This window comes from Lepidochelys kempii, chromosome 16, assembly GCF_965140285.1.
Source record: "Lepidochelys kempii isolate rLepKem1 chromosome 16, rLepKem1.hap1, whole genome shotgun sequence".
Lineage (NCBI taxonomy): Eukaryota > Metazoa > Chordata > Testudines > Cheloniidae > Lepidochelys > Lepidochelys kempii.
The window spans coordinates 29,319,504-29,341,341 of record NC_136395.1 but is presented as its reverse complement, the minus strand read 5'-3'; the positions used below and the strand labels follow the sequence as shown (position 1 = coordinate 29,341,341).

The following is a 21,838-nucleotide window of genomic DNA, read 5'->3' as shown; positions in this document are numbered from 1 at the left end:
GAGCAGCGCGAGCGTGCCTCCACGGCTGGGGCTCTTAGCCCTCTTAAAAGTCCGTCACTGACTCTGGTGAGCAGTATGGGACCTTGCCATTGTACCTTCACCATCGCATCCCAAACCCAGGCACAGAGAGAGCACAGGTCTCCACCTGCTCCTATGACGTCTTCGGTGCCGCAGGACCAGGCCAAGGCTCCCCGAGAGGACAGGCCAGCCGTTAAGACCCCTCCGGGGGCAGGAGAGCACCGTAGGTCACCGGACAACATTGCCAAAACTCTCCCCCGGATGATATTCACCAGTGCAGGATTGGCATTCCCCATATTATGACCGTTTGCCCTATCGCCTATGTGTGTCTAGACGTCAGTCCCGGTCGCCGGCACCATGGGACCACTCCCCCTTGTGTTACCAGTCTCCGCAGCACTGTTTCCCCCCCCCCCCAGTCTCTCCAGCACTGGTTCTCCCTGGTATAGCCTCTGGTCACTTAAGCCTGGTCAGCGCTCACTGGTGGGCCACAAGACATTTTGTTTAAATTGACTGACTGTCTGCATGCACAGCCCTCCGCATCTCCCAGTGGCTGCGGTTCGCCATTCCCAGCCAATGGGAGCTGCGGGAAACAACGAGATCAAGTTGCATCTGGCAGCTATTTCTGCATTTCACCCTCTGCTTTAGGGCAGATCCCTGAAAGAGCTAGAGCACCTGTACCCACATGTCCGAGACCCAGTTCCCCCTTGGGACCTGAATCTGGTGCTCTCAAAGCTCATGGGCCCTCCTTTTGAACCCCTAGCCCCCTGCTCCCTCCTACTCCTTTTCCGGAAGGTTTTCTTCTTGGTCGCCATAATGTCGGCATAGTAGGTGTCCAAGATCAGGGTGCTCATGTCGGAGCCACCCTATACAGTCTCCTACAAGGACAAGGGCCAGCTGCGCAAGCATCCGGGTTTGCTGCCGAAGGTTGTTTTCCAGTTCCACACAGGCCAGGACATTTACTTACCGGTCCTCTGTCCAAAGCCTCATGCATCAGATGAGGAGTGCAAGCTGCATACACTGGATGTCAGACAGGCGCTGGCCTTCTACATCAATAGAGTGCGACTGTTCCATAAGTCAATGCAGTTGTTTGTTGCTGTCATGGACAGGATGAAGGGCTGCCCAGTGTCAGCCCAGAGAATTTCCTCTTGGATCATGGCATCAATCTGCCACTGCTACGAGCTGGCGAAAGTGCCCCTGCCAGCGATTTTGACGGCTCTTTCCACTAGAACGCAGGCATCTTCGGCAGCCTTCCTGGCGCAGGTGTTGATCTAAGAGATCTGTCGGGCAACCACCTAGTCGTCCATCCATATGTTCACATTGTACTACGCACTGACTCGGCAGGCGCGAGATGATGGTGGCTTTGACTGTGAACTCTGAGCCCGCCTCCATTGATACTGCTTGCGAGTCATCGAGATGTGTTGCTTACAGGGTGGATTTGATTTAAATGAAATTGATTTAAATCACTAGTCAGGAAGACTTGATTTAATCATGAATTTCTACATAAAAGTGCTTTCATGTTGGTTATAACCTTAATACATATTCTTCACAACTCAGAGATAGATATAGGTTTCATTTTTAGAAGGTACACACACATATTTTTAAAGTGATTTATTTTGAAAACTTTTCAGATTAAATTTACAGCTATATCAGAAAATGAATGATTGTTTGGTAATTTCATATACCAAAGGTAATTGAAGCAGATATTTATGAAGTCATTGGGAGGTGAACTATCTCCAATTCAACGGCTTAATCATTAATATTTGGAGGATTTCTTGCTATGCTGTTATTAGGAGGAGAACATCACCAGACAGACATTTCAATTGTTTTATTTAACTAAAACAACAACATTATGTATTCTGGACTTTTTTCTTCAACAGAAAACATATAATATTTTAACAAAACAAGCATATGAATTTTTGAATTTAGTTAAACATTCAAGTTTTTTAAAATCAGGTTTGTTTTTGTTAAAATTATTTTTAACTAAAATAGTTAAATATTTTTAAAAAAAACAAAACAAAAATTAAATCAACGGTGTCGGCCAGGTCAACATGAGAAATGTAAAAAATTGGCTTCTGCAGCTAACTCAGTTGTCTTCACCTTTATTTTCCTGTTTGTCCTAATATGGATAAGAAAAACAAGCTTTCCTGCTCTTTCAGGTCCCAAACAATTTTTAAATTTGGAATGAATTATTTGAAAGGAAGAAAATATTCTTTCTACACTGGCAGAAGAAGCTACTGCTGTTTAAAAGTGAGATTGTCACTTCTACGGTCTCTGAATCCAAGTGCTTAAGTGACTTCCACCAGTTCACTGGTGTGACTGTCTTTAAAACATAAGTAGCAAACATATATTTCTTGAATGGTTCTTATTCCCAAACTAGGTCTCTTTTATGGCCTCCTACCATTACAGGTTTTCCATTAAAGTGAGAGAATGGTATGGTAGATCTCAAATCAATGAAGGCTACGCTCAGAAAGACCTCAAGACTTCTGTAATATGCTGCTCAAACAGTTTCACTTTTGTTTCTCCTGCCTGTCCCTCCCTTCTCACATGTATCTCCAGACTTCTTCTCCTTGTCCAGATCTATTCAACAATCTTCTATTCATTGAACTTTTTGAAACTTTGCACTTTTAGAGAGAGATAAGGGATTGACTCTGTGTTCACCAATTTGCAGAGGGACACCACCTCTGACAATGTGAATCTGCAAAGGTTTCTAATTGCTGGAAAGTTTAAGGCCAGGAATCATGTAACTAGCATGGGAGCAAGTATCTAAATTCATAGACTGATAGATTCCAAGGCCAGAAAGGACCACTATTTTCATCTAGTCTGACTTCCTGCATAATACAGGCCGTAGAGCTTCCCCCACAAAATTCCTAGAGCCTATCTTCTATAAATACAACCAGTTTTGATTTAAAAATTCAGTGATGGAGAGTACACCATGACCGCTGGTAAATTGTTCCAATGGTTACTCTTTCTGTTAAAAATTTACACCTTATTTCAAGTCTGAATTTGTCTAGTTTCAGCTTGTCAATTGTCTGACAATTGTCATAAGACTTGAGAAAACTCCCTCAAAAATGTTTTCATCCTGCCAAAATGAGTGGATGACGCAGCTCCAGAGTACAAAGAGTAGCACTGAGTAAATGTATTAATTGAATTTTAAGTGACAGCCTTACGAATCTTGGCTACGGATACATTGGAGAGAAGTGATGGGGATGTTTACACATTTGGTTGAATGGGCTCTAAATAACCTCTGTGCACTACAGGTCCTATCGTCTGAGGCCTTTCTGTATCTGAAGTTAGGAAAATTGTCTATGTAACAATTACAACTATGTGTGTACTTGGGAAATGCCCACCAGACAGTAAGCAACCAGCCTTAATGGGCCTTTGGGAGAAGACAATGGGTCTTCAAAGATGTGGATTTCCCATCTTCCCTGGAGTTCCTTCGTGTGGGACATTGCAAATAATGGTTTCATGGTTGCTTTGACACTGCAGGGTCAGGTGATAAGGTCACCTGGTACAAAATACCACCTTGGATACTGCTGGTACTTTTCCACTGGAAACAAAGGCTTCCTGCGCTATGTAAATTCTATTTAAGGCTGGGAAGGAAGGCATTCAGGACTCTCCTCCATTGCCTGCCCAGGAAGGAAGACTGCTAAAAACACCCGAAGGGAAAGGCAGGTTTGAGTCCAGGCTGAGACAGGGGTCCAGTCTGTAAAGAGAAATAACTGGAACTCTAAGCTACAGAAACTCTGCAACTTGCCTAAAACAACATTTAGGGTGAGAAATTACATTTTGTAACCTGTTTCTTGAGTGTATTAAGCTTAGTTTGCGTGTTTTGTTTTATTTGCTCAGTAATCTGCTTTGTTCTGTTTCCTATCCCTTATAATCACTTTAAAATTTACCTTTCATAGTTAATAAACTTGTTTTTAGTTTATTTAAAAACCCAGTTTGTAAGATTCAAAAGGCTGTGCATATCTCTCTCCACATTGAGGGAAAGTGCCAATTCTTATGAGCTTGCACTGTGCAGATCTTTCTGTACAGTGCAAGACAATATTATTTTGGGTTTATACCCCAAAGGAGGTGTGAACCTGAGTGCTGGCCATTCTCCTAGCTAAGTCTTCCCACACAGAGCTGATTTCAGTCTGTCTGCAGCTGGATGTGGCCTTACCTGCGTGTGTGCTGGAGAAGGCTTGAGAGCCTAGCACAGCAAAAACAAGGTGAGGAAACCCAGGCTGGTGGAAGGGCGGGCTCAGTGAGACCCCAGCACATCAGGTGGCACCCCAGGAGGGGGGTCCAACCCATCACAGTATTAATGTGTCGTGGTCCAAGCAGCCTAGTTTTCTCTCCTTGTGTAAAACTGTCTGCCTTCTGGTAATCAGTTAGTGGAATTGCATCTCTCATAGTCGGGGACCTCATGTCAGTGCAGCCAAAATTTGAGACCAAAAAAACTTGTAATTTGTAGTGGGCAAGCCACTCCAGCAGGTGTACACAATAGCCCCTTCCCTGCCTGAGTCCTTACAATGAGTAAATTTTTGGTGGAAGTTGTCTTTTGTTGGCCAAACTGATAATTATTACTCTGAGTTGAGCTTATCTTCAGGGGAGAGGGGAAGGACAGGTTGCACACCTCAGGCTAAGATGGTGGAAGCCAAACTGAGCTGGTTTTGTTGTTTAATTTCTGATTAGGTGGAGGCTTTTGAAGTCAGAACTTTGTATCTCTAACTTTGACTCTTTTTTTCACAGCTTATATCTAGTGATGCTGATGGAGCCATTCAAAGAGCTGGACGTTTCCGAGTGGAAAACGGATCCTCTGATGAGGTAAGAAAAAGCCTCTGTTTATATCTATTGTCTTTTCCTATTCAAAGATAAATCAGTTAAGTAACAGCATTTTCAAATTTCTGAAGTGTTGTATCATAGAAGATTAGGGTTGGAAGAGACCTTAGGAGGTCATTAATTCAATATACAAGGTTGATATTCAATGCAAGGAAGTTTATTTGGCTGCAATGATTGGGCATTGTCAGAGCACTTTCCTCTCAGAAGCGTTCATGGATATGTCTGGTTCCTCTCAGTCTTCTAACTCTCTAAAAATAGGTATTTGATATAGTGAAGGATAACTTAGCCTTACACTGTAGAATATAAATTGGTGAACTTGGGGCAGAAAAGGGTCCCTTACCAATCATTTCACAATTAGCTGGATACATTACTGCAGGGAGGGTGGGAGTTTGCTGAAGCATCTGATGTAAACCTGTACCAGAGTCATAATGCAGGATTGGATGATCTGAGTGATGACTAATCTGATCCAGTGTGGTTGTATGTATGTAATGTAAAATATTAGAAATTATGTTCTTGATATAAAATTATTTTCCTACATTTTTGAGATGAGATATAGAATCCTGATCAAGGTATAATCCTACTTCCAGCTCTGCTGCTTCTATCCCCAGACTTTCTCATGTGAGTCAGTATATTTAATTTAAAATGCATGTATTTTATATCAGCCTGGCTGGCCACGTGTGACACATCATGGGCAATCTAAATTCAAAACTCAAGATAGCTCCTTCCTTCCTAGCAGGGGCCGGAAGTGGTGCAGAGACAGCCCCCATGTTGCTTTGCAAAATCCTTCCCTCTTTTCCTTTAAATATTTCAGGATCAGAGCTGATAGATTCTGGAGGGAATTGTGTCCAGGCCCTGCTCATTCTAAAGGAAGGTGGCCTAATATGGGACATTAAAGGATGAGTTGAGGAAAGGAAGAAAACAAGGGTGTTTGAATCTTCCAGACCATTTGAACAGGTTCTGTTATAATCCCATGACTTAACCCCAGCCCTGCCCTTCATGTTGGTCCCATGTGGACAACCATTCTCTTTATCAACCCCACCTGAGCCACCACACTGCCATCACCCAGCATAGCTTCAATACAGGATTTAAGTGCTGCAGAGGGCATTATATTGGCTATCTGCATCTAGAGGAATATTGCCCTCTATGTTGCCATCTGTATAGGTAGTTTCAAATTTGTTTGTTCAAACATGTAATGAAAATCATAAATAATTTTCATTTTTGAAGTGATAGGGGCATTGGGATGATCTCAGTAAGTCAGTTGCTTAGCATGCATTACTGAAGAAAAAACTTTTGTGTGGTTGAAAGGGGTGTTTTAAGGTATTGAGCACCAAGTAACATCCTAAAAATTACTAAAAAGTTATAATCTTGAGAAACAAGAAACAATAATTGTTTCTCTTAATGCCATTTCAGGGATGTGACGTATTATTTTAGTTAAATGGGGTTCTTGCTATGCTCGAGGGACAGCACAACTAAAGATAAGCAAAATAATCACAATTATTAACTAGGATTAGTTTATTACTAATGAAAGGGAAAGGGAGAAAATAAAATAAAAACAGAGCATAAGCAATAAATGCTTCACTTACTTCAGTTGGAATCTTTTCTATATTTGTATCTATGGAGAGTTTTTAATGGAGATTACACCATAAGAGTTGGGCCCTCTCTGGTGGAGACACTCTTCTCTACATAAGATAATATCAAAGTATATTAGTTCCCAAATCAGTAGAGTCCTGCCTTAGTGTATCATTGAGCACTAAAACAGTATGTAGATGAGACAAGGAATTTTGTTTTAGGGTTGGAGAATTGTATTTGGTTAAACAGTTTAAATATGGTCATATAGTGAGTGATATTAACTAAGTCTTATGAAACCAAAGAAATATTTAAATTCAGCTATTTAAAAGATGCCATTTAAGGAGTGGTCCTGAGACAGGCAAATTAAAGACTATTAAGAATCTTAAATTTAAATTAAGTCCCAATATTTCTCTCCATTTACAAAGGTTAGCTTATGTTTCCTTTCCATGAGTACATAGTTTAAACTTTAAACAGTCTGGTGTTTAACAGGAGAAACTTGTTTGATACCTTAAATTATAATAGTATTTTGGTATCCCATTTAAAAGTTTTACAAGAAAAAATTAAATGCAGTGCTTCATCTCATCAGGGCATGTCAAAGTATTGGGTAATGTGATTCTGTTGTAGAAGCAGTGCTGGGCTGGAAGGTTGCCGCTTCTTGATGTGGTTGTGTGCAGCTTCTTTGTAGTTGTAGTATTGCTGCTGTGTGCTCGGTTGTATAGATGAAATGAATAGACTGACTGAGAGTGCAAGAGTTAACACAGTAGTCCAAGGGCATGCCTACACTGCAGAGTAAGCTCAGACTCAGACTTGAGCCCAAATCCGCCCTTCATCTACACACAATCTGTCTGACTCAGCTCTAGGTCCCAGGACTCTGCAGTAGTAGAGGATTCGAGCTTGGTCCCCACGGGGACTTGGGTCCAAACTCCATCATTTTGCAGTATGGATGCAGCTTGGGCCCAGGTCTGCCAGACTTGGGTCCTGAGAGTCTGCCACTGCTATCCCACAATCCCATGGGATGGTGTCCTTTCTCTTTTCTATCCTAAGACTGGCCAGTTGACTCCCAGGAAACGGAATTTACCCCTCTGATGCAAGTACAGCTGCTCGGCATTTAATCTTTCCATTTTATTCTGACCACTGAGCTGCAAGCAGAGTGAACCTTCTCTTGTGTTTGTAATAGTTACTGACACAAAGAGCTCCTTTGTCAGTTGTGCTGCTTAGCTGGTCATAGGGGCACACCCAGATTTTGGTTAATCTCTGGTGCAAGGCAAGCAAACAGTTTGACTTTAGCAAGAGGTCCTGGCTTCAGCTATAGGGGTTTCTGAGGGAAGTCCAAAATACAGTTGAGGGACCTTCCTTTTGACAGATCGAAGCTGTTTGCAGAAAAGACTGATGAGTCTCTATATACCTTAATGACAGGTTTCAGAGTAACAGCCGTGTTAGTCTGTATTCGCAAAAAGAAAAGGAGGACTTGTGGCACCTTAGAGACTAACCAATTTATTAGAGCATAAGCTTTCGTGAGCTACAGCTCACTTCCTCAGATGCATATCGTGGAAACTGCAGCAGGCTTTATATATACACAGAGAATATGAAACAATACCTATTCCCACCCCACTGTCCTGCTGGTAATAGCTTATCTAAAGTGATTTCCAGCACAAATCCAGGTTTTCTCACCCTCCACCCCCCCACACAAATTCACTCTCCTGCTGGTGGGGGGGTGGAGGGTGAGAAAACCTGGATTTGTGCTGGAAATCACTTTAGATAAGCTATTACCAGCAGGACAGTGGGGTGGGAATAGGTATTGTTTCATATTCTCTGTGTATATATAAAGCCTGCTACAGTTTCCACGATATGCATCTGAGGAAGTGAGCTGTAGCTCACGAAAGCTTATGCTCTAATAAATTGGTTAGTCTCTAAGGTGCCACAAGTCCTCCTTTTCTATATACCTTAAAAGACTCAAGGGCCACGTTGTGTTCTTTGCAAATTTTTCTTTTCTGTGCAGGTGTATAATTCAGTAAGTCCCAGATAGCGCAGAGATATCGTTCTGCTTGGTTTCCTGCCAGAGATCATAGAATCATAGAATATCAGGGTTGGAAGGGACCTCAGGAGGTCATCTAGTCCAACCCCCTGCTCAAAGCAGGACCAATCCCCAATTAAATCATCCCAGCCAGGGCTTTGTCAAGCCTGACCTTAAAAACTTCTAAGGAAGGAGATTCTACCACCTCCCTAGGTAACACATTCCAGTGTTTCACCACCCTCCTAGTGAAAAAGTTTTTCCTAATATCCAACCTAAACCTCCCCCATTGCAACTTGAGACCATTACTCCTTGTCCTGTCCTCTTCTACCACTGAGAATAGTCTAGAACCATCCTCTCTGGAACCACCTCTCAGGTAGTTGAAAGCAACTATCAAATCCCCCCTCATTCTTCTCTTCTGCAGACTAAACAATCCCAGTTCCCTTAGCCTCTCCTCATAAGTCATGTGTTCCAGACCCCTAATCATTTTTGTTGCCCTTCGCTGGACTCTCTCCAATTTATCCACATCCTTCTTGTAGTGTGGGGCCCAAAACTGGACACAGTACTCCAGATGAGGCCTCACCAATGTCGAATAGAGGGGAACGATCACATCCCTCGATCTGCTCGCTATGCCCCTACTTATACATCCCAAAATGCCATTGGCCTTCGTGGCAACCAGGGCACACTGCTGACTCATATCCAGCTTCTCTTCCACTGTCACCCCTAGGTCCTTTTCCGCAGAACTGCTGCCTAGCCATTCGGTCCCTAGTCTGTAGCTGTGCATTGGGTTCTTCTATCCTAAGTGCAGGACTCTGCACTTATCCTTATTGAACCTCATCAGATTTCTTTTGGCCCAATCCTCCAATTTGTCTTGGTCCCTCTGTATCCTATCGCTGCCCTCCAGCGTATCTACCACTCCTCCCAGTTTAGTATCATCCGCAAATTTGCTGAGAGTGCAAACCACACCATCCTCCAGATCATTTATGAAGATATTGAACAAAACCGGCCCCAGGACCGACCCCTGGGGCACTCCACTTGACACCGGCTGCCAACTAGACATGGAGCCATTGATCACTACCCGTTGAGCCCGACAATCTAGCCAACTTTCTACCCACCTTATAGTGCATTCATCCAGCCCATACTTCTTTAACTTGCTGACAAGAATACTGTGGGAGACCGTGTCAAAAGCTCTGCTAAAGTCAAGAAACAATACATCCACTGCTTTCCCTTCATCCACAGAACCAGTAATCTCATCATAGAAGGCGATTAGATTAGTCAGGCCTGACCTTCCCTTGGTGAATCCATGCTGACTGTTCCTGATCACTTTCCTCTCATGTAAGTGCTTCAGGATTGATTCTTTGAGGACCTGCTCCACGATTTTTCTGGGAACTGAGGTGAGGCTGACTGGCCTGTAGTTCCCAGGATCCTCCTTCTTCCCTTTTTTAAAGATTGGCACGACATTAGCCTTTTTCCAGTCATCCGGGACTTCCCCCGTTCGCCACGAGCTTTCAAAGATAATGGCCAATGGCTCTGCAATCACAGCCGCCAATTCCTTTAGCACTCTTGGATGCAACTCGTCCGGCCCCATGGAGTTGTGCACGTCCAGCTTTTCTAAATAGTGCCTAACCACCTCTTTCTCCACAGAGGGCTGGCCATCTATTCCCCATGTTGTGATGCCCAGCGCAGCAGTCTGGGAGCTGACCTTGTTCGTGAAGACAGAGGCAAAAAAAGTATTGAGTACATTAGCTTTTTCCACATCCTCTGTTACTAGGTTGCCTCCCTCATTCATTAAGGGGCCCACACTTTCCTTGGTTTTCTTCTTGTTGCCAACATACCTGAAGAAACCCTTCTTGTTACTCTTGACATCTCTCGCTAGCTGCAGCTCCAGGTGTGATTTGGCCCTCTTGATTTCATTCCTACATGCCCGAGCAATATTTTTATACTCTTCCCTGCTCATATGTCCAACCTTCCACTTCTTGTAAGCTTCTTTTTTATGTTTAAGATCCGCTAGGATTTCACTGTTAAGCCAAGCTGGTCGCCTGCCATATTTACTATTCTTTCGACACATCGGGATGGTTTGTCCCTGTAACCTCAACAGGGATTCCTTGAAATACAGCCAGCTCTCCTGGACTCCTTTCCCCTTCATGTTAGTCCCCCAGGGGATCCTACCCATCCATTCCCTGAGGGAGTCGAAGTCTGCTTTCCTGAAGTCATCAGGGGGGGAGGGATAGCTCAGTGGTTTGAGCATTGGCCTGCTAAACCCAGGGTTGTGAGTTCAATCCTTGAGGGGGCCATTTAGGGATCTGGGGCAAAAATTGGGGATTGGTCCTGCTTTGAGCAGGGGATTGGACTAGATGACCTCCTGAGGTCCCTTCCAACCCTGATAGTCTATGATTCTATGAAGTCCAGGGTCCAGATATTACAAACTCCAGTGTAAGAGGCAATGGTTCCAGAAGAGGAGACCATCTACCTCCTGAGGCATTGACCTAACAACTGACAACTTAGAAACTTCAATTTTGATGGGGTGGTTGAGGTGCTGGTTACCATTCCCGTTAACACCTGCTGCAACCATCTGCTTTTCTCCCTTACTTCAATGAACACCTTTTTCACTTCTGCCAAGATGATTTCAACAAGAAATTCCATCCACTTTATTTCACTCCCACCATCCCACCCCACTTCCCTTATCTGTCTTCAGGGACTCCTCTCATGAGCACTTCTTACGACAGGAAATAGGCTGTCTCCTGAATTAGGGTGATATAGAACCAGCTCCTACACAACACCAAGAGAAGGGGTTTTATTCCAGATACTTCCCGGTTCCAAAAAAGAATGGCAGTTGGAGACCCATTCTAGATCTAAGATTATTCAACAGATTTGTAAAGGTTCAGAAGTTTAGGATGGTAACTCTTGCAGCAATAATTCCCTCACAGGGATTGGTTCTAAACCCCTGACATCTAGGATACTTACTTTTATATAGTGAGTCACCATTCCCATAGAAGGTTGCTCCACTTCACTCTGGGGAAAGAGCATTTCCAAGAGAGGGTGCTTCCATTTGGTCTCTCCTCAGCACCAGAGTGTTCTCAAACGTTCTCTCAGTGGTGGCTTCTCAAGGGATTCTCCTACAATGAATCCTTTTTGGCCACTCAAAGGGCCATAGATCTATTTTTCAGACTGGGACTGTAGTTAAACATCCAAAAGTCCACCCTAACCCCCATACAAAGTTTGGAGTTCATAGTAGCTCACTTGCATGCAATAGCAGCCAAAGCATACCTTCCTCTGCACGGGTTCATAGCCCTAGCCAACTTAGTCACCAGAGTCCAGATCAGACCCCAAACTTCGGCCAGAAACTGTCTAGAGCTGTTAGGGCATATGGCAGTTGGCGTTCTTGTGATAAGCCACATGAGACTTCACATGCATGACCTCCGGGGTGGTTCAGAACTGTTTATTCGCTGAACAAACACAGTTTGAACAAACTACTCTTAATGCCTTTCACTGTGGAAAAAGTCCCTTGACTAGTGGAAGGACCTTCAAAATGTTTGCACAGGGGTCCCTTTTGCTCAACCATTTTCAATGCTAATAACAACAGATGCATCCTTATCGGGATGGGGAGCCCATGAAGGTAGCTGTAGCTCACGAAAGCTCATGCTCAAATAAATTGGTTAGTCTCTAAGGTGCCACAAGTACTCCTTTTCTTTTTGCATCTAGACACTCACGCTGCTCAAGGCAGGTGGTCATCTCTTGAAGCTATCCTGCACATCAGTTTACTGGAACTCAGAGCAGTCAGTCTCTGTTCCACTGATCAGGGACAAATATATGAAGATCATGACAAACAACATGTCATACATGTTCTATATCAACTGTCAAGGGAAAGCAAGATCACCTTCTGTCTGAGCCAAAGCAGTGAGGCTCTCGAATTGGTGTTTTGAAATCAGATCAACATCTCAGCAGCTTACACCTCAGCAGAGGTGTGCAAAAATTCACAACAGATACCCTCAGCAGGTATTTCTCACAAGATCATGAATGGGAGTTAGATTCCACTACATATTTTTGTGCTGGTGCATCCTGTAGATAGACCTGATTGCCACGGTAAAGTGCAAGAAGTGCTCCCAGTTCTGCTTGAGAGGCGGACTAGATTGGCGCTCCTTGGGAGATGCCTTCCTCCTTCACTGGAGTTCAAGTCTCCTGTATGCATTCCTCCAGCTCCCTTGGTAGCCAAAGTATTGATCAAAGTAAGGAAAGACAAGGCCAGCCATAGTTCTGACATGGCCAAGACAAACATAGTTCCTTTACCTCACCAAGCTCACTATGGGTCGACCGATCACTCTCTGGACCGTCCCCATCTTCTCTCTCGGGATGTTGATCAAAGTCTTGAGGTTCTTTGACTCAAGGCATGGCTAATTGGTTTGCAGGATTAGAAACATCAATTTGTTCTGAGGACGTAGAGAGAGTGCTATTATATAGTAGGAAACAATCTGCTCGTAATACCTACCTACAAATGTGGATGAGATTCAGTCACTGCTGTTACTGACATTTTTCACCTAATTCCTGTCTGCTGTCAGATATACCAGATTACATTTTCGATCTAAAACTGACGGGGTTGTCTCTGAGCTACGTTAGAGTACACTTGTCATCTATTACAGCCTTCCATCGTATGATGGAGGGTTTTTCCATGCTGACTCATCCTACAATGATGATATTTCTTAGGAGACTGGGGAACCTCTTTCCACAAGTCACATGCCCTACTCCAGTTTGGGACATCAACTTGGTGCTTACAAGCCTTTATGAGCTCCCCACCCTCCCCCCAGCCCTTTGAAAGTATGGCTATCTGCTCCCTTCTATGCTTGTCTGTGAAAATGGCCTTTTCATAGCCGTTACTTCTGCTCAAACAGTGGGGGAGAGAAAGGGGGGGCTCTGATGGCATAGCCTCCATTCACAGTACTTTTTAAGGATAAGGTCACATTACAACCATAGCTCAAGTTCTTACCAAAGGTATCGTCATAATCTAACCTATCCACATTCCAGTTTTTTCCCCCAAAGCACATCTGAATAAGGAAAATATGTGGCATTAAGTACACTCAATGTCAGAAGGGCATTAGCCTTTGACCTAGACAGGACTAAACCCTTCAGAAAATCTCCCAGATTATTTCTTTCCATTGTGGACAGAATTGGATCTCCAATTTCCAAGCAAAGACTCCCTAGATGGAGCCAGATATCCATTACCTGTTATCAGTCTCATGATCTGTAACCTCCTTCTAGAGCATTAACTCACTTCAGAAGATCCCTTTCTACTTCGATAGCTTTTCTTAGGAATGTTCTAGTCACAGAAATATGTAGAGTTGCAACTTGTACCTCCATTCATATCTTTCTAAACCCTATGTGTTTACCCAAGGCTTAGCTTCTGATGCAGTATTATCTATTGTACTGTCCTCAATCTTGGATTCAACTCCAAAGTCACGCCTCTCCGTAGAGGGCAGTGCTTGGTAGTGACGTACAGTGGCATGCCTGTAGAGACACTACCTGAAGAAGAAGAAAATGGTTACTCACCCTGTGCAGTAACTGTGGCTCTTTGAGTGTGTCACTGTGGGTGCTCCACTATCTGTCGTCGTCCTCTCCGCTTCAGAGTTCTTTGCCATGGAGCTTTGCAGTAGAGAAGGAGCAGAGAGCATGAGAATGACTCCATAGCCCAGTGATCTAGGGCATTCTTCTGGGAGGTAGGAGACCCAAGTTCCAGTCCCGCCACCTTATTCAATATTTATTTATTTAAAAAATTGAACAGTTTCAACAGAGACTGCAAGAAACCGACCCTAACATAACCCATAGCTCAGAGATTAGCACCCTCTCCTTGGAGGTAGATGACCCGAGTTCTAATCTCTGCTCCACATCAGAATTGAACCCAGGGCTCTCTCATGCTGGGTGAGTGCTCTAACCACAGGGCTAAAGGTCAAAAGTGTGGGCTTGGTTTTTCTTGCAAAATAACTGACCTGGCTTAGGCACCTAAGTACAGGACAGGCTTCAGTGCCTTGAATCTCAAGTGGAGACAGAAACCTAGCTCCCTTTGAGGGCCCTGACCCAGGCCAAACCCCTCTCTTCAACATTTCCTATTGACTGTCCTAGACAGCTCCCTGCTCAGCTTCACAGTGCCTAAGTCCCTCTTGTGAATTCCACCCCAAGTGTCAAAGAGAATGACACCTCCTTAGCTATAAAACCATAATTACTACATCCATGTGTTTACACACACATTCTGGGATGCAGCTTTTAACTTCTATTTTGGTTTAACTTCAGTACTATTTTCTTTTATACTATGTTTTAAATATCTATGTATTAGTAATTGTGCTTTATATAGAATATCTGATATGTATCTTTAACAGCATATTGTCAATGTATTTCAAATGGTAAATTATAAAACTAGAAACCATTTGGTTCAAAGGAAAACAACAAGAGTGTCTTCTCAAATAAATTGGTTAGTCTCTAAGGTGCGTACTCCTTTTCTTTTTGCGAATACAGACTAACACGGCTGTTACTCTGAAACTTCTCAAAGAGCAAGACACATCCTATTTGTGCCAGACAGCAGTTTGGTATGGACATAATTTTTATCTCAATAAAACAAACTCTATAAGATATTAATGTTAGAAAGAGAACTGGTTGTATAGAACAATGTGAGGATATTCTTTATTCAAGATATTCAAAAGAAGACTGATTCTTAGGACATGTTATTAGAGCTATAAACTGAAAGGGCTTCCTCATCCCTGCTATTTGCAAAGAGAAAAACCTTTAGTGTAAACCTATACAAAAAATCTTACACACATTCTTACTGAAATTGATTTCTTTTATAAATACTCTAAAGTCTTCATTCTTCAAAATATTAAGAACATTTATGGTTGCAAATGTTTTACAGAGACATTGATTACTCCTAACTCATATTGCTACTTAACGGGAACGAGAAATGGTTATTCACCCTGTGAAGTAACTGTGGTTCTTCAGATATGTCTGCCTATGGGTGTTCCAGTCTAGGTGCACATTAATATTTAATTATTTATACACAGTGGAATTGAACCTGCTTCTCCCACATCCTGGGTGAGTGTTCTAACCACTAAGCTAAAAGTCATAGGGGGAGGAGAGGTGTTAAGCACCATTATCATAGCACATAGGTCAGATTGGGTCCTGAAGGCAAGATAGTAGGGGAGTGCTAATTTGTGGGTCCCAGTGGGGCTTAGGTTTAGGCATGAGTTAGGTGCCAAGATGTTGGATGGTATCAGGACTTACATGGCTGTGTATATGCCCAACTGCCAAAAGTTAAGCACTTCAGCGACTTTAATGGTGAAAACTCTGGCTCCTCGGGAGTTTAGGTGCCTGCAGGGTTATGTGGTTATGCAGGGCTTGTGAGTACCAGTGGTGCCTAAATGTTGGCCTCTAGGTGCATAAAGTGGGAGACTGATGCTTAAGTCCACAAGTGAGAAAAATGCGTAATGTTAGAAATCTCTCAAAATCCTCTACAATATCTATTCTGTGCCTTATAATTAAAATTTCTATTTTAGAACTCCTAACTACATGGCACAGAATGCATATCATAGTCATATTTATTTATTAGATATAGATTTTTAAGGCTAGGAGGATGGACTTGTGACATTACCCCATATTCTTCACAAAAATATTGTTATGATACAAATACAGCATAACTAAGATATGTTTTATGCAAGATGAGTTACGTGAGGTATCAATGAGAAGGTTATAATCTACTGAATGTGTATATCCAATTTGTATGAATGTATCATTTCTGTATCTAAAGTTAGGAATATTGACTATGTAACAGTTATAACTGTGTGTGTATTTGGGGGAATGCCCACCAGACAGTAGGCAATCAGCCTGAATGAGCCATTTAAGAAGGACAATAGAACTTTGGAGATACTAATCTTCCATCTTCCTGAGGAGTTTCCTGGGATGTTGCTTTAACACTGCAGGGTCATCTAATGATGTCACCTGGTAAATTCTATTTAAGGCTGGGAAGGAAGGCATTCAGGACTCTCCTCCATTGCCTGCCCAGGAAGGAAGACTCCTAAAAACACCTGAAGGGAAAGACAGGTTTGAGTCCAGGCTGAGACAGGGGTTCAGTCTGTAAAGAGAAATTACTGGAACTCTAAGCTACAGAAATTCTGCAACTTGCCTAAAACAACATTTAGGGTGAGAAATTACATTTTGTAACCTGTTTCTTGAGTGTATTAAGCTTAGTTTGCGTGTTTTGTTTTATTTGCTCAGTAATCTGCTTTGTTCTGTTTCCTATCCCTTATAATCACTTTAAAATTTACCTTTTGTAGTTAATAAACTTATTTCTTGGTTGTAACATAACCCAGTTTGTGCAATTCATATCTTGGGGGGGGGGGAGGAGGTCAAGAAGCTGTGCATATCTCTTTCTACATTGAGGGAGAGGGCAATTTTTATGAGCTTGCGCTGTGCAGATGTTTCTGTACAGTACAAGACAATATTATTTTGGGTTTACACCCCGAAGGGGGTGTGCACGTGAGTGCTGGGTGTATCCCCGAGCTGATTCCTCCCACACATAGCTGATCTCATTGTCTCTGTGTCCATTTGCAGCTGGATGTGTCCCTACCTGTGTGTGTATGTGTGTGTGCTGGAGAAGGCTTGAGGGCCTGGCACAACTAGGACAGGGTGAGGAAACCCAGGCTGGTGGAACAGGCAGAACCAGTGGGACCCCAGCACAGCAGGTGGTATCCCAGATGGGGGGGGGTTCAACCTGTCACAGGACTATTATCATCAAGTAGTCTGATCTCCTGCATAGGACTTCCCTCAGTTAATTCCTGTTTGAACTAGAACATATCTTTTAGAAAAACACCCAATGTTGATTAAAAATTTCCAGTGATGGAGAATCCACCACGACCCTTGGTAAGTTGTTCCATTGTTTAATTACCCTCACTATTTTAAAAACAAAACTGTGCCTTATTTCTAGTCTGAATTTGTCTAGATTCAACTTCCAGCTGTTGGTGGTTGTTATATCTGTGCTAGATTGAAGATCCCTCTATCAAATTTCTGTTCCCCATGTAGGTACTTATTAACTGTATAGTCACACCTTAACCTTCTCTTTGTTAAAGAGAGAGCATGTTGTCTTTCACTGTAAAGCATGTTCTCCGGTCTTTTAACCATTGTTGTGGCTCTGCTCTGAACCCTCTCTAACTTATATGGCTCTCTCCAGTTTATTAACATTCTCCTTGAATTGTGAACAGCAGAACTGCTTTCAGTATTCCAGTACAGAGGTGCTCAGTAAAGAGGTAATATAATCTCCCTGCTCCTACTCAAGAGTGCCCTGTTTATACATCCAAGGACTGAATTAGCCCTTTTGGTCACAGCATGCACTAGGACTTTATTTTCTTCTGACTATTCACCACGACTCCCAAGTCTTTTTCAAAGTCACTGCTTCACTGGATAGAGTCCCCACCTGGTAAGTATGGCCAACATCCTTGGTTCTTAAATGTATGCATTTACGTTTGGTTATATTACAACTTGTGGTGGTTTCTTGCGTCCAGTTTACTAAGCATTCCAGATGGCTCTGTATGAGTGACCTGTCGTCTTCATTATTTACCACTTTCCCCAATCTTTTTGTCATCTGCAAACTTTATCAGTGATGATTGTTTTTTTGTAAATCATTAATAAAAATGTTAAATAGGGTACAGCCAAGAATAGATCCCTGCTGGACCCCACTAGACACACACTATTGCAGGTGATTCCCTGTTACAATTACATTTTGCGTTCTATCAGCTAGCCAGTTTTTAATCATTTCATATGTGCCATATAGTTGTGTGGTACTATATCAAAATTCCTTACAAAAGTCTGTTACATCACTACTGTTAACTTTATCCTCCAAACTTGTAATCTCATAAATTAAAAATCAAATTAGTTTGATAAAATATACTTTCCATAAACCATATATATTGGGATTAATTATACTTCTTGATTAATTGAGTCCTGTTTCAACCATTCACATTATTTTGCCTGGGATTGATGTCAGGCTGACAGGCCTATAATTATCTGGTCATCCTGTTTGGCTTTTTAAGTAATAGCTCAACATTCGCTTTCTTCCAGACTTCTGGATCTTCCCACTGTTTCAAGACGTAATGAAAATCATCATTAACAGTCCAGAGAGCTCCTTATCCAGCTCATTAAAAGTGTATGGGTTTAAATTATCCAGTCTTGCTGATTTCAAAATATCTAGATTTAGGAGCTGCTGTTTAACATCCTCCCTTGTTACTGTTGAAATGGAAAGTATTTAATCATTTTCATCAGCTGATTTGAATACATAATCTATCATTTTCTCAAATACAGAACAAAAATATTTATTGAACATTTCTGCATTTTTATTGATAATTCTACTAGGGATGCAAATATTATTTTAAATGGTAACCATTTAAACTATTAAAATTATATTGTTTAATCGGTTAACTGATTAAAGGGAGAGAGGCTGGGGCTGCTTTGGCTAGCCAGGGGCTGGGGCTTAATGGTTAAGGTGGGTTAACTGGTAAGACTAATGCTTACAGTTTAATATTTTACATCCCTAAATTCTACCATTTCCATCTACTAATGACTGATACCATTGTTAGAATTTCTTTAGTTCGTAATATATTTTTAAATCGCCTTGTTGTCCTTAAATCTGCTGCCCATAGATTTCTCCTTGTGTCGTTTTGCTGCCCTTCTTTTCTATGATTCCTAGATTCTAATTTATATTCATTATTATCAGCTTCCCCTTTCTTCCATTTGTAATATATGATTTTTATAGATGCTTTTACTTACTCTAGGCCAGGTTTGTTTTTGAACTAGTGTGGTGTTTTTTCTTGATTGTGGGATCTTATTTCTGGTTTGAATTTGTATAGCTTCAGCTCCCAGCTGTTGGATCTTGTAATGCTTTTGTTGGCTAGATAAGAGCTCTCTGCTTTCAGAAATTATCTCCCCATGTAGGTATTCATAGATTGTGATCAAGTCATCTCTTTACTTCTTAAACTAAATAGACTGAACTTCTTACGTTTCTCACTGTAATTCATGCCTTCTAGTCTTCAAATCATTCTTGTGGCGCTTTTCTAAACTCTCCAATATATAGTTCCAGTCAGAATTGGGCGCTAGTGGCATCAGGCTTTTTTGGTCATAGCCCTGGTAGGTCACAAGATTCAGACTTAAAATTGTAACATTCTCTGCATAGTCCAGATACCTCTGAAATAAAGAAAATTCTAGTTAAAGCAGGTTATATGATGTGTTAAATTTTTTTTATGTGAAATACTTTACGTTAACCTCTTAATAGCTGATCTACACAATCTGCTTATTAGCCAGGGGTATCCAAGCCCCAGGATTCTTGCTGAAAGTCGTAGTTTCTTTTGTCAGGCCTTTTGTATTGCAGTAGTGGTGCACAGAGCTTGCATTCTGAACAGGCAATTTGGGGTAATTTCTGCCAGAATCGGCCCAGACTCGTTCATGGTTCCTTAGAAAACAGTGATTAATGCTAGTATCATTGAATATTAAGGTACTATGAGGATGTCTCCTTACTGGACAGTAGTTGAATTAGAAATATATGTCACTACTATGTAGATCTGTAATCTGAGATACACTGGGGTGTATTTCCATGCCCAATTTGTTGTACGTTACCTATGATTAAACGCTTGCTTCTGATGTGTTCCTCTTTAAATGTAAATTGCACAGAATGTATTGGCGATGCACAGAGAAAGGATAGGTTTCAGAGTAGCAGCCGTATTAGTCTGTATTCGCAAAAAGAAAAGGAGTACTAGTGACACCTTAGAGACTAACCAATTTATTTATCCGATGAAGTGAGCTGTAGCTCATGAAAGCTTATGCTCAAATAAATTGGTTAGTCTCTAAGGTGCCACTAGTACTCCTTTTCTTTTTAGAGAAAGGATAGTACAGCACTCCCATAGTGAATGTTCCAATAAACTAAACTATTACAGCCATCAAATGATAAAAGAATTATACTTTAAAAACACCATGGAATAATGAAAAAAACACATTGGGTTCAGTTGTGATTTAATGTCACAGTCCATTGCAGGGGCACATGTCCTCAGCAAGAACTCCAGAAGGCATTTGCTTAGCTTGGCACAATGCTTCCAGGCACGCACCATCCTTTGAAAAGATTCAGGATGTGTTCTTCAATGCAGCATGAGAAGCTGCCTGAGGTTTTGGCTCTGCCCCTTTAGAAAGGTTAGTAAGACAGTGTCACTAGTGTGTAGTTGTCCTTGTTTTCAGGGGAGTGCAAGGACAGCCATTTTGCCTGATCACTGTGTACGAGTGCAAAAGTGTGTAGGTACCTTGCACTGCCCTGCTCTCCGTAAACAAGGCCAGGTACAACTGAGACCGCAGATCCTATTAAGTACCTAAGAGTCAGGGTGGGTTGTTTTTTTCTGGCTGAAATTCTAGACCAAAATATGAAAATAGAGTTTTCACTGAAGAATACGCTGGTAAAGTGAGGGATCTGGCTTTAGAGCACAGCTGAAGTAGCATAAACATTCCCTAAGTAGAAGAGAGGGACTTGTGTCATTTTAAATCTTGCCTTTAACCAAGCAATCAACCCAGAAGCAGCAGTGAAGGACTCCAGTGGGATTCCCATGTCCTCCGTTCTTCCAAAAGTATTGGTGGCCATGGCTGAAAGTCTTCTAGGGTTGTGCTGGGAAGAATAAAGAGAAATGGGGGAAATCTGGAGGCAAAACATTGTAAAGAGAGTTTTAAAAACCTGGTTTTTGCTATAATTCCTGTATCTAGATGTGGTGTTGCTTTTAGTAGAATGTTAAAGGGCCATCAAAAACTTGGTGGTTCCAAGGGAAAGCCAGTGAGAAAAGGCCGAAGTGATATGAAAGCATTTAGCTAAATAGAATCCTAGAAATGTAAGGGGCTGGAAGGAAGCTCGATAGTTTATCTTAGTCCATCCCTCTGCACTGAGATAGGACTATGTATACATAGATCATCACTGACAGGTGTTTTTCTAACTTGTTCTTAAAAAAAAAAAAAAAAAAGCACAGGGATTCCACACCTCCTTTGGTAACCTATTCCAGTACTTAACTATCCCTATACTTAGAAAGATTTTCTTAATATCTGACCAGAATTTCCCTTCCTGCAGAGTAAGCCGATTATTTCTTGTCCTACCTTCAGTGGATGTGAAGAACAATTGATCACTGTTTTCTTTATAACAGCTCTTAACATATTTGAAGACTATCAGGTTCCCCCTTCAGTCTTCTTTTCTCAAGACTGAACATATCTGTTTTTTTTAAGCTTTTGTCATAGGTCAGGTTTCTCTAAACCTTTTATCATATTTGTTGCTGCCCTTTGGACTCTTTAAGAATGATACAGACAAATTGTAAAGTGTGGAGTGCAAAACTGGACACAGTATTCCAGCTGAGGCCTCACTAGTGCTGAATA

General features: G+C 41.9%; 1 protein-coding gene across 8 annotated transcripts in view; it reads left to right on the top strand.

Annotated features, from left to right (window-relative positions):
* The window catches only part of GARNL3 (GTPase activating Rap/RanGAP domain like 3), a 232,634-nt gene that overhangs the window by 76,635 nt on the left and 134,161 nt on the right, over nucleotides 1-21,838 (top strand). For all 8 annotated transcript variants that reach the window (XR_013634773.1, XM_078849155.1, XM_073314497.2 and 5 more), the window contains one exon: nucleotides 4,753-4,827. Coding sequence is in view for 7 of the 8 variants with exons in the window: in XM_078849155.1 (XP_078705281.1) it covers nucleotides 4,753-4,827 (75 nt within the window). In the remaining variant the exon portion in view is untranslated. The remainder of the gene's footprint in view (nucleotides 1-4,752; nucleotides 4,828-21,838) is intronic.